At 31.7% G+C, this 18,130-nt stretch overlaps 1 protein-coding gene across 1 annotated transcript in view; it reads left to right on the top strand.

Moving 5' to 3' along the window:
- Positions 1–18,130, top strand: part of LOC111628145 (transmembrane protein 94-like) — a 114,635-nt gene that overhangs the window by 68,186 nt on the left and 28,319 nt on the right. The window contains 5 exon segments of the mRNA XM_023371884.1: positions 65–232; positions 7,038–7,224; positions 8,996–9,079; positions 14,500–14,570; positions 14,665–14,794. Coding sequence (XP_023227652.1) covers positions 65–232; positions 7,038–7,224; positions 8,996–9,079; positions 14,500–14,570; positions 14,665–14,794 — 640 coding nt within the window.

Raw genomic sequence — 18,130 nt, 5'->3', positions numbered from 1 at the left:
GGAATTAATGCTGTTTTTAAGTATATTTTTTCTACTGATAATTACTTTAAAATGTTATTTACAGGAAACGCATTCTTGATTTTTATCATCGTTCAAGTTTGACAGCCTATTGCATGGCATTTGCTTATGGACCATTTGAATTGTGTTCGGATGAACAATTTTTTGACAAATATATGGAACTTTCATCAGACAGTAGTCATCTTTTTCATTCTTCAAAAACTGGATCTGTAAGGTTAGGAATTATCTTATAATTTTATTTATATACAGTATAGTCATTGTATTTCTAGACTGATGACATAAAAAAAATTGCTTACCATAAATATTAGTAGCTGATAAAGTAGTCCTTTTCTGAGGCAATACAATGACGTCAGTGGTACTTCCATATCTGGATGCATTTCTGGAAGTCATTTTCCTTAAGTTTGTTTAATTCTGTCTGTGACTCAATCTGAATTTTCTCCATCACCTGGAATCTTTGTCCCTTCAGTTTCATTTTTAGTTTTGGCTACAACAAGTCACAAAATGAGATGTCTGGCAAGTAGGGAGAATGAGACACTACATCTATGTAATTGGTAGCCAAAAATCGTTGAATTGAAAGGGTCGATGCATAGAAGCATTGTTGTGATACAGCAGCTATGTCTTGTTCTGTCTTTTGTCAGGTCTCTTCCTTCTCCCATTCTTCCATAGATGCTTTAAAACCTCAACATAGAAAGCAGCAAGAGGAACAAACTTCTTGTGAACAATTTTTTGACTTGCCTTTGGACATGGGTTTCTGAATTTTTTCATTGAATTGACTTTTGTTTAGACTCCAGGTCATAGAAATTGATTCAGCTTTCATCATCTTTAATGACATTAGAAAGAAAACTGAGGTTTAGTGCAGCATTTTGTTTGAGATCAGAGCAAAGGGTATGAACTTTTCTGCAATCCATTGCACGTTCAGTTTATTGGACAGATTTTTATGACAAGTTTCATGACTAATTTCCATTATCACACTGATTTGGATAATGTGATGAATTTTCTCTGTGATTTTCCATCATTGAACAGAATGTCAGCTGATGATGAGTATGCTAGTTGACCAACATCAAGTTGGTCAACTAGCATACTCATCATCAACTGACATTCTGTTGCCTTTAGAAAAACCACCCAAAAAGGTTGGGTTTAACCCAAAGCCTATTTTCCAAAAGCTGTCTTTAACATTTTGTAGATTTCTATATGTTTTTAGCTGTTTTTCCTAACTTAAAACCGAATTTAATGCATGCATTTCATGAAAATCTATCATGGTGTAAATCATAGAAAATATAGAATATTGTACTGTACATGTTTAAAACAAATCATGTAGTGATTCATTACTTTTCATACATGAAGCAAGATAATTTCTCTCATATTAACTTATCATATCTTGAAATTGTTATTTATAATGTCTAATTATTGAACTATAATTCAGTTTTGCATAGGAAATTCAATTTGGGAATATAATGACTACATCACAAATTAACTTAATTTTAATTATATTTAAATTATTTATATAATTAATGATATCTAATCAAACTAATTACTCTTATCATAATTTAACTTTGAAATAAAAGAAGAATGGATATAAGAAAAATTAGCATTTTTAGATGTTTTGATCTTTTGATACCTTCTTTAATTATATGATGTAAATGAAAGTATCATCTAGAAAGAATTAGTGCAAAATAAATTGCTATAAATGACAGAATTAGCAAGTGTCCTACAGAATATAAGTAAAAGAAAATCTTATAATATGAGGGTTGTAACACAAACGTCTTCTAATTGTAACACTGTGTTGAGTAATAACTGTCCACAAAAAAACCTTTATCAGTGTTGTGTTCATTACAATATCCACTTGAAGAAGACCTCGGTGGAGGTCGAAAACGTTAGTGTGTAAAGTACTATTTTATTTTTTCCGACTTTTCCAACGATTATCGACACTATTGTGTGCCGGAAATAGCCGTTCCCTAACGGGTACTTTACGCGGATTCGCATTAGTGTGCCAGGCCTGGACTTTAAGCGTGCACCGAATTAAATAATGACAGTTTGTCAATAACAAAAATCAAATATTTAATTAAACTTCTAGTAATAAACTATATACAGTATTTAGTAAAAATCAAACAATAATTTATTCAATGAAATTCAACAAGAATCAACCCGACAAAACTCAAATCAATCTATTTCTAACTTAATTCTATTCCCCTTTGGAATTCGACAAAATTCAAAGACTTAACTTATAAACAATAATTCTTATAAATTAAAGATCCTAATCGTCATCTCAATATACTAGGAACTTATTTCCTCAAATTCTCAAGACTTTCTATAATTGTCGATCCACAAATCAAATAACTTCAAAATCGCCTTGGAACTATTTGATCCTATCGGACACCTCTCTCGTTCACTGATATGAAGCTCACCAAAGCTCGTTGCTATCAGGAGTTCACCTCAGGCATCTTCACTTGACGTTCTGTTTTTATACTGTGAGGTGACGTCACAATTCTGAATGAGATCACTCCCCTCATTTACATACTTATTCGCTAACAATAAATCTTTTTCTATTTGTCTGGCAGCCTATTTTCCGACAATACTCGCTAACCTTTTACATTATTCTTTTTCACAATTTTTGGGACGTTTTTATTCTTTAAGGTTTAGCGAGTCCCTAAGTTGTGCTTGTGGGGTCTCCCCCCTTTTCGTTGCGGACTTACTTTTTTCCGCTCGGGAAGCGCAAGTGTGCGCGAGTTTTTCTACGGCGCTTTTCTTTCGTCGGTGAGTTGGTTTTTCTTCTATTTTTAAGTTCCTAAGGTGAATGGTGAGGAAACCTTTGTCCTAACAAAACATAAGCCCCAAACAAAAATATAATAAAAAGCAAAATAAAAGTAAATAAAAATAACGCTCGGACTTGGTTCCTTACAAGTGGATGTTGTAATGAACACAACACTGATAAAGGTTTTTTTGTGGACAGTTATGAGGGTTGTCCCAAAAGTAATGCACAGTTGGCTCTAACTCGAAAATATTTATTGAAGAAGATATAAGTGATTACAGGCCTTCAAAATAATCCCCTCCCTTATCAATGCATGCTTGCCAGCCACACGGAAGTGCTTGGATTCCATTCAGTGTTCCCTTCTTATTGAGCATCCGAATCTGTCAGGTCACTTCTCTTTGGAGCTCTTCCAGCATTGGAAAACACATCCCAGAAGTGGTTCCTTTAGCTTGGGGAAGAGATCGAAATCAGGTGGGCTCAGATCAGGACTATAAGCCAGGTGGCAGAGCTGTTCCCAGCCATATTTTTTGAGAAGTTTGATGATCAGTGCACTGATGCCGCCACCTTTTGTTTGCCTAGCACCTGTGTTAAAATATGATGTGCATGTGTTTTCAAGATTCCTGTCTCCACCTAAATTTTTCTTACCGTTATTCTCCAGTCTTCATTGAGCAACGTTACAATGATTGAAGCATTTGTGTTGTCAGCTGTTACAGTAAACGGCCACCCCATGCGCGGATTGTCTTCGATGGTTGTTTGACCTTCTCGAAAATTCAAGTTAAAAATGTGTGGGAGGTTAAACCTCCCACACATTTTTAACTTGGCATGAATTTTGGGCACTTTTTTACCATGCTCTGTTTTGATGAAAATATACGTATGTTGCTCTATTGCTGAAATCCAACCCGATGGACTGTTCTTGTTGTCTTTTTGAAGTATTGGCATTTTCTCTTTAAATGAATTCCACTACCATATGATACCAACGTGTTCGTAAGACTTCAATCTACACACTGATGCTTCGATCAGCTGTCTACATTGCCTATAATGCTCGTTAGAGCATGCTGTGCATTACTTTTGGGACAACCTTTGTATTTTATTAAAATCTTTATTTTAAGTTAATTGTTAGTTATTTAATATTGTATGTTTCAGTAATACAATAAAAAAGTTATTTACAACATTGTCCAATGTAATCCAACAATCATTTGGCTTTAACCTAAAAGTTGTGTTTATAGGATGTTTATATTTGTTGTTTACAACAATAATACTTTAAAAGACAGACGTTTAAATTAATTTTCTAATAATAAAATTAATTAATGACTTAAGTCTTTTTAATTCACTTCACTGAAAGAGAAGAAATATATATTTGGAGAATTAAAATATACAGGTGATCAGTATTGACTGCACAATAATCATACCAAGTGATTTCTTGTCAAAAACCAACCCAAAAAAGTGTTATCAGTTTTTTGATTGGATGTGAAATTCCAGAGATATTTACATCAAAAAGTTTAATGATGTATTTTCAGTCATTTGGAATTTTAGCTGTAAAGCATCAAACAAAATATTTCTTAGGCATCCTTGGGGTTGCTGTTAACTTGGAATAAATCAAGACCCACATACAAAAAGAAAGAATGTAATAGATTTGAAAATCTGAATGTGTGCATCAAATTAGGAGTTTGTTTGCATGCATGTATGATAGCATGTATGAAAGGTCAGAGGAAGAAACATTAGTATACCAGCATTTTAGGTTGTACTATATTTGTTAAACAATTTCATTTTATCTTGATGTCAGGTAATACTTCTTTTTTCCTGTTTTTGTGTTTTTCAGTTGTCATAGAGTGTGCAAAAGTATTGTGATGTGTACTTCTTGTTGGGGGAGTGTCATGGCTCACCTTTGGGAGCAGCAAGGCTATACAGTTAATGATACTTGACATGACATTACCTGGAGCCCCAAGTCACCTGGCATCTTGACCATCAAATGCACAAAATAAGTAAGATCATATCTATGCCAAATATAGGCAGTGAAAATGTACATTCTGTGCATACACAAGCTTTTGAGGATGTTGTATTAGCATTGATACAGGATGACCCAATGACTGTTAGCTAGACAATTATGTGACAGTTAAATGTTCATCAAAATATAATGCTGTCCATTCTACATGAGGATCTGCATTCATATCAGTTCACATGAGTGCAAAGTCTTTATCGGCAGGAATCCCAGGGAGACAAGATTAATGTGAGTAGCTGTTACAGCACCATTACTCAGATAATACTTTCATCCACCAGATTTTGTGGATTGATGAAACAAAGTTTCTTGTGAGTGTCTTTAACAGCCATAATAGCCATGTTTGGGCATTAGAAAATACCCATGCTACAGATTCACACACATACAAAGTCTATTGGGGTTGTGCATGGTATTCTTATGAGACTGTATCTTCTTCCTGAATATACGACAGCTTGAAGCTGTGTAGAGTTTTTGCACAACATCCTGCAAGATTGCTCAGATAACATATCTTTGGATCTTATTTGCACTTTATGGTGTCAGTACAATAGAGCACTGATGTATTCTTCATCAATTGTTCACCACCACTTGAAATGTCCAGTTTAATGGATTGACTGTGGTGGTCCAGTCACATGGCCTGTTAGATCATCTGATCTGAATCCTGTAATACCTCTTACGTAAGCATCTCAAAGCACTTGTTTACAAATGGCCACTAGACTCCCAGAAAGACCTAGTGGCCATAACATGTGCCATTCTGTAACATGTACAAATATTCTACAGAAAGTTGCTTGTTGCTTGCTAGATGGAGGTCATTTTGAACACTTATTACAAAATAATGTTATGTTACAAGTTAATAAATAACTTCTTCCTATAAGAGTTATTTCTGATTTGTCTCTTTGTCCAAAGTGACATTATAGACCTTTCAATCCAAACACTTCTGGAATGCCACATCCAATCAGAAAACAGATAAGTTTCTGAGATTGGTTTTCAAAAAAGAATGACATAGTATGACTATTGTGCGGTTGATTCTGATCATTCCATGTATATTTTATTATAAAAAAATTATTTAAAAACTTTTCTAACTTTAACTTTTTTCTTGCTAAAAACTCACAACTCACCACACTTATATATCAAACACGTACACTGAACCAATATAATGTGTGGTACGATCAACGAAACAAAAAACAAACGTTTTCAAACCTCTTCTAGGTTCTTCCTCAGGTTCCTTTTAAAGAGGAGATGATCTTGTCGATGGCCTGGCAAGAGTGGATACATAACACGCTTTAACTGCTCGTTATTTCCGAGCAAGCGGACATGTCACGCATGCGTGATGGATAATTTAAAAGAAATGTTCGATCTTAAGAAAGCAATTATTTAAACAACATTCGTTAATGACTTTCGTTGACGGCAGTCATTAATTTGAACAGCATGCGCGATGCATCTTTTAAAAAAGAACTGTTCGATCGCAAGAACGAAGTTATTTGAAATATCAAATTTACGAGCTAAAATCTAAAGGAACCTGAGGAAGAACCTAGAAGAGGTTCGAAAAGGTTTGTTTTTTGTTTCGTCGATGGTACCACACATTATATTGGTTCAGTGTACGTGTTTTTTCTTGCTGTTCATTAAACAAGGTAGTATGCATTTGTTACCTTGGAAATTCCACTATCCAAGCTTTGATGTTTAACTTGAACCATTTGACATTTTTCAAATAATACAGTAGCTGATTTTAGTAATTAATTGTTAATGAAACATTGCAAATACTGCTACAAATTACAAACATTTGACCAGCAAATTAGTACTAAATTTGAGTTTATTTCTTTTCTTTATTTCTCCAGTTAGACCTTACTTAGTCTGTTTCTTGTTATAAAAGTCTATACTGCTTATTATCAGAAATGTTTTTCAGTCATCTTGTTTCACTATCAGCTGATAATGCAGTGAAATGGAATTGTTTGAAAACATTACTGATAATGGAATCTTAATTTGTTTCAAAAACTTTTATGCTTAGTTAAAGTTTTAATTGCTGAAGGCAAGTACTATTCCTTTGGAATTGTTTTTATTAAAATAATAAAATGGAATCAGAATGGTATCATTATTTTTTTTGATTTCAGGATAATTTAATAATAGATAGCAGCAATATTAATTTATTTTTGAAATCTATAAAATATCTGATTATTTTATTAAATATTTATAATATTGATAGGTTTATAAATTTTCACGTATTCTATTTTCTTTTAAAATACATTAGTAAATTTATTTTAGTAATTTTTTAATTATTAGATCATGGGACAGACAATCTTTAGAAGGCAAAGGTAAAACTATACTTAGTCGACATTTAAGCACCGATTCCATCCTGTTAAAAACTCATGAAGATGATGATAGTTCTGCACAAATTGAAAACTGCCTTCAACAGATTGGTAATGAAATCTTTATTGGAATGGTAACCATGCAATATCAAGCATGTAGGGTAAGCTTTATTTATTTAATTTTTAAATAATTTTTTAAACTATCAAAAAATGAATTATTATTTATGTTATTTATTTGATAGTGTCAATTAATAAAACTGAATTTAATCATACTTTCCATTTTATTAGAAAAAAAACATGTAAAGTATTACTTAATAGTTTTATAGCAGTGTAAATAAATTGTCATTAAGCAACTTAAAACTTGTGTTAAAAATTAATAATAAAAATACTGTATAAAAGGTAAACTAATGAAAAATAAAAATCTCATATTATTTATTTCTTATTAAATAATTTAAATCTTATTATTTTTTTATATTTCTTCAATGAAATATCATCATGTTTATGCCACTAATACATTTTTATCTCTTCATTTACAATACAGATAAAGTTTTAATTTTTCGTTATACTAGTTGTGTTACCCTCGTTGATGGGAGATATTTATTTGGTGAAATTATATTTACTTACCTAAAGAGTATATCTGCAGAGAATTGTGTTACAGATTCATTATATTCCTGTTAAAGGTGCGGAATATTTTCTAGATAAATTTATTTAATAACCTCCCGATATACAACATTTCTTGTTTTATCATCAGGAGAACAAATGAACAGATTTTCAGCTACTAATATGTGAGCACACAACATAGAGTTGACCATGTGAAAAGCAACTGCATCCCAAGTCAAGTCCCACAACTCTCGGGCTTTGGCCTTGAGACTTGTTAATGGTCATTGCAAAGCATTGACCATCTGGAAATTGTAGGCGTTTACATTTGAATAGGTAGTTTATCGGAATTTAATGGTATGCTGTTAAAAGACATATCTATCCTTCAATTTTGAATGTTGGCATGAAATTTCTTTCAAGTATTTCAGTGGCACCAAAACTTGTCATTTGGAAGACCCTATTGTGCTTTAAAAAATGTTTAGTCAGGATGAGTCCCATTTAATAGTGATAGAAAAGTTCAGGAGCAAGTACAATATCCAGTTTAACTTTGTCAGAAGAGCAGCAAATCTCCTGTGATTCATTCTTCCACTTCATAGCCCTGCAATAATCACATATTTTATCTATAGACCTAATATTAGCTGATGATAAATAGTCTAAGAGTCTCATAAATGAAAGCACTTCAGAGGTTTTTGTGCCAAGGAATTGTTGTTTTTGAGTAGGCATAATCTTTGCTCACACAAACAAATAAAACTCATGCAAATACAGCTAGGCTTGATGAATTGTGAACACAATACATAATGATTCGAAAACCCACCATATGTATGTACATGTGCTGCCATTTAGCATGATGATGTCACTTTTTTAATGCCTTGAAGATTTTGCTAATTAACTAATTATAATTTAATGTCAGTTCTTCAAATATAATAGTAAACTTCAATAATACACTTATAGATAATGCCTTGACAAGAAGTACTAATTTATGTGTCGCCATCTAGTGAAGAGAGAGACAAATAGACAGATAGAAATCCATTGCAGTTTTATTTAATTAATAATAAAATCTGTATGTTTTGTTAGTGGTAAACATTCTGGGGATCATAAAGATGCTACAGTTAAAATTTTGTAACAATTGGTTCAGTAGTATTTGCGGTAAATTGGAATAAAACAAAAAATACATTGTCTCTCTATATAGTAGTATAGATTAATAAAATAAATTAAAATTTTCTATTTGTTGAAAGAAAATTTTTTTAATATGGATTCATAATTATTAAATTATTATATAAATAACTAAAAGTTCTATTCATAGAATAATAATTCAATTATATAATTTTTATTTAGGATTTTGTGCAGTTAATAGAACAGTTAGACAAAGCTTGTATTCGATTTGTTCATTTTTCCAAAGAAAATGAATTGCGAAGCAGAGTAAGTTCTTAATTTTAATTTTTATAATTGTGCTGTGCTGTACAAATACTTGCATGAATGTGAATATGTATAAATATATACATGTTTTGATATGTAAATGAATGTGTGCATAAATTGTGCCTCTATTTTGCCTATTATTAATTAAATATGTTTAATGCAATATTATTTATGGTTTTACGATGTCTACTTTAAATTTCCAATGAAATTATATATAAATAAATAATTACTATAAACGAAGAATTGAATAAAAGATATATATCTCACAAACTGGGTTTGTATAAATATATCACTCAATAAAACCAACATTAGCACATAAGAATAAAAAAAACAATCTCTCGCACAACTCCTGGAAAGATAAATCAACACAAAAAATCCCTTTTTAATATCCCAGTATGAACAAATTTAAACAAAACAAACATTTTCGACCATAAACTTGGTTTTCATCAGGCTAATGGCCAGTATAAATTCAAAACCGGAAATTCAAACACAGTGCTTATAAATTATTTTTAAATTCCAAAATATTTAAATCTTGGAAAACAGTTTTTACTGTACATGTTAATAAAGTGATAAAAATATCTTTACATCCACACACACAAATAATAAGATGTAAATACTGGTATGGAAATGTTATCTACTAGCTAGTGTTATTCCCGTTATTTTTTTCACAGCACCACCACCATGTGTATGAAATATTAGTGGCATCCTTTGCATTAATGCAGTTGCCAATCAGGCCTGCTTTGTATATTTCTAACGCTTTCAGGTTGCAAAGGTGTTGAACTTGATCAGACATTTTTACCAATCTGGCCTTTTGGAGGTTGGCTTGTATCTCAGGGCCAGTAGCATAGGCCACTAGGATGGTGGTATGTGTCTGGTTGGCAATATCATACCCGCGTTCTTGTAACCTTTTATTTAGAGAGTGCTTCATGGATCCGATGTAAACTAGATCTCACTGGAATCTGTGGTCTCTGAGATAAACCATATAGACGCCCGGTGCCCAACTTTCTTTTGTCTTGCCCTTGTCATTGTGTAACAGCCCATAAACTGTGTTAGATCTCTTATATGCGATCTTTGTGTCTTTATGTGTTGCAGTTTTCTTATAAATGGATCTTAGGTGCTGGTTGTATTGCACCACAGTGCGTGATTGGTTACTGTTATGATTATGTGTGTTATAAGGCTTTACCTGTGAGGTATGAGTGTGGTCTGCCACTAGCAAGTTGGCGTATTTGCTCAATAAATTACGTATCATGCTTCTACTGTATACGCGCTTTACCACTGTTTTCAATGCACCTTAATTCAGTCACAATATCATCCCATCTAGCATGGTGGGTGTAAGCCCTTCTAGTTAGGGCTCAGAATGCAGAGATCTTGTAAGAAAAAGAGTGTGCAGAGTTTGATGGAATAAATATTGGTATGTAGCTATGTTTGTAATATATGCTGGTTTGCACTCTGTGTGCATCAAGGCGAATGCTGACATCCAGGAAATGCGCATTTGTGTCACTCTTCTGCTCCATCTTGATAGTATGGCCATATGGGTATTTGTTCATTGAATTTATGAAATCATTTATGTTGGGCTCAGCCTTCCAAAGAATGACAATGTCATCCACATACCTTTTATAAAGTAGGATGTTAGGTAGGAATAGAGGTATGATCTTTTGCTCCAATTGTTGAACAACCAATTTGCACACGTTTCCTGAGATGGGGCTGCCCATAGGTACTCTTTGCTTTTGTAAATATGTACAGTTATTGAATCAGAAGAACGAGGTATAGTGTGAGATTCTGAACACCCCCTTTTTTTAATTAGAAATTGATGTCAAATCCATAAATGTTAGAAATAATATTTCTGATTTTAAATGAAAGAATTTTAAGTTAAATTCTTTCATTTAAACTCAACGAAGGAAACTGGTAAAATTCACTTCCTTCTCAACGGAAGTTCTACATCCTTTTTGTTTTTCCTTATCTTCATAAATTTTGAGTCACATACAGTCCAGTTACCCCTCTGTAAACCCCCACTCTTCCTAAACACGTGGAAATAATACAATTCTCTCATTGGAGAATTGTATTGGAGAAAATCATCAAAAAAGAGGATTTTTTAGTATCATTCAAGGAGTACGCCACAAAATTCATATGAGAAGGGCGTATTCCATACCCACTCCTCACAGCCAACGCCCATAATCGACTCCTAAGTTCATACAAAGTTTATTTCTAATTTCCAAAGTTAAAGAAAATGTTTATTGAAGTGCCGCCGAAGAATTAACCAAAGATAAGAACATTTGCATCGATCTGAAATTAAGAAGATGATAAAAGAATATACTTTGAGGTTGTATGATTTTAACTGGAAATGTGATCTCTCTCTCCGCAAGATTATAGATATATATTGAAGGTCGAATTTGTAAATGTTGTTGTTTTATTAAATTATCAATATTTTTATCTTTAAGTAAAGTCTCATAATGTCTGAATCAAAATATTTCATCTTCTCCATATTGATTCATAAATGCATGTTAATCCGCATGTAAAATAACTGATTAACTGGTGTCTAGGATTCTGACGTTGGATAGAGACTTCACAGTCAATATCCTTTTTATTTAAAGCCCTCCTAAAAGAATAAGTGAGCCAATCTAACGACTGTGTGTCAGTAAGTGACATAAGCACTCTTATGCCCCTGATTTCTCACATATGATGTGAGATTCAAAGTTTAGTTAATTTATAAAAGAATTTTATTCCTTAACTACAAAATTGAAATATAGAGTTCGTGGGAATTTTATGTCTTAATATAAACATTCTCACGAGGAATCCGTGCATAGTTTACACTTACAGGCAAAATTCGTCATATTGTTGTCATTCTAACACCATTTTTAACCCCACACTTGCTAAAACCCTTGATCACCTGACTAATTTTCCCACCACAAAAGGTATAAAAGCTCTTTTCCTTCCCCTCTTGGGGAGTCGCCAATCGCCGAAGTCAAAACGTCAAAGTCGGACATTGTCTTCCCCATCGCAGACCTACAGCACCGTAGAACCTTATGCCAAACCCCAAATCCATTTGGACGATATTACGGAAGAATATCCCACTGATATATGCAAAGAGGTATGAATGCATATTTGTAAACTCTCTCTCTCCGCCATCCGTGCAGTAGCAGGATATGTTGTTATAACGGAACTTAGAGTAATTAGGTTTGTAAATTTTTTCCGTAGATGCTTGTAATAAACTCTTGTTTTGTTTTAAATGGTGTCTTTACTCGACTGTGCCATCATCTTATCATCGGCCCCTCTGACTCTCTCTCCTCCACTCGCGTAATGCGTAACAGAACATAAATGCCATCCTTGACAAGAAAGTAGGTCACAGACCAACTGCCGGAAAGGAGAGGAATTCCCCCCCCCCAGCGGTTCACAATAGCATAAGAGGTGCGTCAGTTCCAATACATATTTATGATGCATACCGGCCCCTTCACGGCTTAGTAACAGATCCCTGAGTGCACAGAAGAATGGCTGTATTTTAATGGACAGGAATAGGGAGATAACATCAAAGACAGTAATGCATGCTACTTCTGTTGCCTTAACTTGTTGTAAACTATCAATGAGCTAATTGATAGTTTACAAGTTAAGGCAACAGAAGTAGCATGCATTACTTGTTATATAACAAGGGAAAATATTTGGAGTTGTGTCAAATTTGCCCTCCAGATTTTTTGCAAATTTCCATGTTTTGAAACCTATTTCTTTTAACTATTTTAATTCTTTTTTGACCTTTCTCATAAATTTTTACTTGATTAACTTACTGTAATGTAAATTATGGTGTAATTTATATCTCGTAAATTAACTGTGATCTGGAAACAAAGATTAGACAGAGACCAAGAGAGTGTAATTGTCAATGCATCAGCATGGTAAGCAGTAGTTGTGGATTTGAATCTTGCTCTATATCAATCTTTTTTCCAAAATAGTCTAAATTATATTATACTTTTGTTCACTTTGGATGTTCTTGCGAATTACGACTTGTTATACTGAGAGAAGAGAAACCCACAATTTCCAATTAAAATATATTTACTACAAGTTAAAGTAAATATATTTTAATTGGAAATTGTGGGTTCCTCTTCCCTCAGTATAACCAGTCCTAGTTCACAAGAACATTCAAAATGGACAAAGTATAATATAAGTACAGTAGAGTGTCGGTTATCCAAAACGTCGGTTAACTAAAAGCATTCCAATCGGCAAATTTAAATTTTCGCTAGTGCTGTGGCGCTGCAATCTTTGGCTATATCTTGGGCTACTCCAATATTTTTTTGTTGGTGTGTGTGTTTTAGCTGGCAGCACTGGTACTTTTGTGTAGTGTTTTTCTGGGGACTGTGTGTCATGCTGAATCGAATGTTTTTGATACTAGATTAACTTCTAAAGTATAAATTTTTGGTTTTTATATTTTTCAAGATATTTATTTTGTTTGTAAAAAATAAAGAAATAAGTTTTAATGATACAGTAGCTACAATTATTATTTTAAAAAGTTTACGTTAGGCTTAACATTGACGAAAATTCAACGTGAAGCGACACGCAACGGAGAGAAATTTCAATATCGGATATTTTTTGTACATTATCAGTTATCCGAAAAATAAGTTATCCGAAGAACACCAGTTCCCAATTGATTCAGATAAACGACGCTCTACTGTAATTAAAGACAAGAAGCACATATCAATAATAGTCTAAATTAATTTATTTCTGATTTTTAAGTTTTATACAAGATAATGGTATAACTGACTATCTTTAATCTGAAACAACACTGTGGCCATTGGCCTTTTCCAAGTGTCAAAACAAAGTACACAATATCTATATAAATAATTAACCAACTTCTAGCCTGATAGTTAACATGTTTCTATCATTTGATTATTAGTTAATGGATTAGTTTAAGTTTGAAATTTCTGTTCTTTTGAAAAGAAAAAAATTCTTCATTAAATTACTAAAATTTCATTAATAGTAGGATAAAATATTTTAAAGCATTTTTTAGTAAAAAAAAGGCAGCTTTTTAAATTAAATTACAGTAGAATTCTGATTATTTGAATGCCAATTAACTGAATGTCCAATTACCTGAACCACCATTTGCCCTCCTTTCTCCCACTAATGTCAGACAGAAATTCTCTTATGTCATGCACCTATTTGCTGTGACAGATCCAAATAATCAGTATGATGCTACTTGTGCATTGATGAGTAAATCAATATCATACTTGTAAAATATGGTGCTCCTACTCTGTAATTTCATCTTTACATGCTAATCCACCTAATCCACTTATCTAAAGTTTCAATTACCCAAATCATCTGCAGAATGAATCAATTTGAATAATTGGAGCTCTATTGTAGTTTTATTTTTATATGAATTTATAATTTGAAATGTTTCTGTTATGTATATTTTATGTAGATTAACATGAAATAAATTTTTACAGGTTTTCTCAGAAAAAATGGGACTGGAATCTGGTTGGAATTGCCATATTTCTCTGCTTGGTGAGGGAACAAGGTAGATAATTTTTAAAATAATATATAAAACAAATGATTTATTTGTTTAGTAGTTTAACAGGAATTTAAATAAGTTATGAACAATACTTATTTAGAACAGAAAATGATGGTTCAACAAATCAGCAAACATCATCTCAAACAAAATCTAAAATTGCTGGATTACATTATAAAATAGCATCATCTGAGAATGTGCAAGAAACTTCAAATGATTGCATAGGTACTAAAGTAAGTGCATTGTAACAGTGCATTTTGATAAAATTTAATTTATCAAAATACTTAAAATAGAAATAGCTGAAATACTTACTGAAGTAATATAAACAATTGAATACTGTATTCAATGATATTTTCCTTTGAATTTTTGTTGTAATATTTTATTAAATATTTAAAATGTTTTGTAAATCATTCTGTGTAATCTATGTTATTGAAAGTACTCATTAATTAACTTTTTCAGTTTTAACATTTCAAAATTTTTATTTAAGAAGTTTTTAAAAATATTTTAATTTCAACACTAACAAGGGACCTTACAGTCTTGGAAATTCAGTTTGGGATAAAATAAAATTATTTATGATTTAATTGATAATATTTTTAGGTCATTAACTTTATTTAAAAGTTGTTATAATTTTTAAAACAATTTAAAAAATAAAAAAAAAGTTAGCCAAAGCTAGGATCAAACATATATCGCCCACGTTGTAAGCGAGTTCGCTACAGACTAAGCCATTTCACTGTGCTACCATATTGTAAAATTGACCGGTATATGAGCTGTGCTTAAAACTTTAGAGCCCTTTTTCTCGGAATCTTCTGGCTAGTGCGCTTTACAATTCTTCTGGGTGGACGTCCTTGAGGTATACTAATAACCTGCAAAGTCTCATCCTGAACTGAATTTCCGAGACAGTAAGGTCATCTTGTAAGTTTTAAATAAGACTTTAGTTTTAACTAGATAAAGTGTCATAGTTTTATTAGTTAATAATTATTTATGTCCAATAATTTATTAGACTATAAAGTTTAATATTAAGCAATTACAATAATTTAATAAAATTTGACTCTTTTTGTTGAATTCTGAAATAATTTTTGTCCAGGTTTCTCATTATGATAATTGCTAGATTTAATTATGTAATATATGCTGTTACTGGTTCAGAAAGACTTAAACCAAGATTGGAAATATAATTCTTAAGCATTGATTATATGCACAAAAAATAAAAATATGCATAAAAGTATGGAAAATTTCATACAACAATTAATAAAATTACCAGTGAATTTGCATAAAAACGTTGTTTAATTAATTAAAATGATACACATTTTTTACATATCTTTAGGGTTTTACTTTGTTTATAATTTAAAATATAATAAAATACAAGTATCCCTCATATAACATGGCATTCTTACAACATGGTTTCGCTCTAACATGATTTAAGACTTGGAGACACCCTTGTACAAAACATCACAATTTTTAAGTGAAAACACTGTTATTAGATACTTTTTATTCAAGTAAGCATTCATGTTGGCTCATATTTGCCCATGGATTTTAAAATAATGAAATTTTCTATGTTTTAAATAATTATCTCAAACTGTATTGGAACTTTAGAAAATCAAGATTACAATTTAAATACCTACATAAATACAGATACTTGAAAGTTAAATATTGCAGGTATCTGTATTTATATAATAGTGGCTGAAGAGAGTCTAGCAAAGACCAAAATGCATACCATAAATAAAATTAGTCTTTTTTTTTTTTTCTTCTTCTTCTTCTTGCAATCTTGATTTTCTATTGCTTTGATACAGTTTTATAAGCCTTGTAAATCTCCACCAATTGGTAATTTAAGATAATTATTTAAGTTATTACAGGCAAGAAGCTTACAACTATTTTCAATGTTGTTTCTTGCCTTTCACACAATTTTCATTAATGAGAACTGATTGTACAAAATTTTTTATTGTTGCTTGTTCTAATTTCCTATTCTAGCTTTACTAAAACCAGGTGTTGCTGTCATTGGTGATGGTGCTCTAAATGAACCCAAAAGACTGTCACTGTGTTTTGTTTTTGGAGATTAAATTAAAAGCTACTGCATTAAAAGATTAAATTTTTAAAGATCTCTTAGGCAAATGCAAGCAAATGAAAATATCAGATTTTATGGGGAAAAAACTAGAGAAAAATCAAGATGTTGCTGATACTTCAGATTAAGATCATCAGAAAAACTTGGAAGATGATGATATTTTGCCAAAATGAAAACATCCTTATTTAGCACAGAAAAAAAAACTAATGTGCAATACTTTTGATTATGATTGTTAGTTAATTATTTATTGCTTTAATAAACATTTTTTTAATTACAAAAAAGAATAGTATACTTTTGCTAACTTTTTGAACCTAACCCTGTTTTGTACTAGTCCTTTATTTTGTATAGCACAAATTTGCATAATACAGCATTTTTTTGGAACCTAATTACCATGTTATACAGGGGATATCTGTATTTACTTACATCTTAAATTATTGTGACTGTAACATGCTAATATTTTATTTAAATTTTGAACAGAAAACTTATGGCACTAGTCTGTCAATAATCTCTTATACACAAAAAAAAATCTCTACCTCTATACATGACACTTGCATAGTTATGATGCAGCATCTGGTTTGGGGAAATGTCCACAGCAAAACCTAGATTTTCTTTTTGTAAGAATGGCAGAAATTGTTCTTAAAGCATTGTAGGTAGAATTTTTATCAAGAAGACTTAAACTTTTCCACAGATTTAACTTCTGAAAGATCTAGAGTTTATAATATTTTTTCTTTTGTAAATCAAATTCTGTTTTTGAAGAAACAGTCCCTTTTCTTCTAAACTGTCTATGTATTTTGCAGAGAATTTAGGGAAAGAGAAGGTGTTCCTCTTTTCAAACTTTCTATGGATTTTGTACTGATTCAAGAGGAAGGGGAAGTCTTCCTGTCTGTTCCTTTTACTGTTCTATTCTGATTAAAAAATTAACAAAAATGTTATATACTGAAGATACTAGTCTATCCACATCAGAAAAACTGCTCCTAATGATTTCTATAAATCAGTGCATGAGCCAGACAAGTCAGGTGCATTAAATTTAGATTAAAAAATTTTTTTTAGTGCACTAGCTGCTTTACCATCTCTTCAGAACTGTCTGTCACAAGCAGCAACACTTTATGATGCTGGATCTTTTCTGACCACAGAATATCTCATTCATAAAGCCTCATTCACAAATCAAGCTACAGTTTCATAATTTATTTCTTTAAGTGTAGGGTAACTTTTTTACAGTGTTTTTAGGATTCTAACTATTGCATTAGCAACACATTATCAATAGCATCTGTTGTTTCATCCACCAGTATCCAAATATCATTATTTCCAATATCCTTAAAAATTTCATTTAAAAACTTTTCATAGATGTTTAGCAGATGTTTAAAAACAATTTCCATCTGTTTTTAAATGTTTTTACATAATGAGGAGAACAAGAAGCATGAAATAAAAGATCAACTCCACCCATAAAGACTGCTTTATTCCTGAGATTGTGAAATAGAGGCAGGATGTGAAGACCTTTGTTGCTTCTTTTGAT

The sequence above is a fragment of the Centruroides sculpturatus genome, unplaced genomic scaffold (genome assembly GCF_000671375.1).
Source record: "Centruroides sculpturatus isolate CEXI.00-Female unplaced genomic scaffold, Cexi_2.0 scaffold65, whole genome shotgun sequence".
NCBI lineage: Eukaryota > Metazoa > Arthropoda > Arachnida > Scorpiones > Buthidae > Centruroides > Centruroides sculpturatus.
Note: the sequence above shows the minus strand (reverse complement) of the source record. Positions and strands in the feature narration are given on the sequence as shown.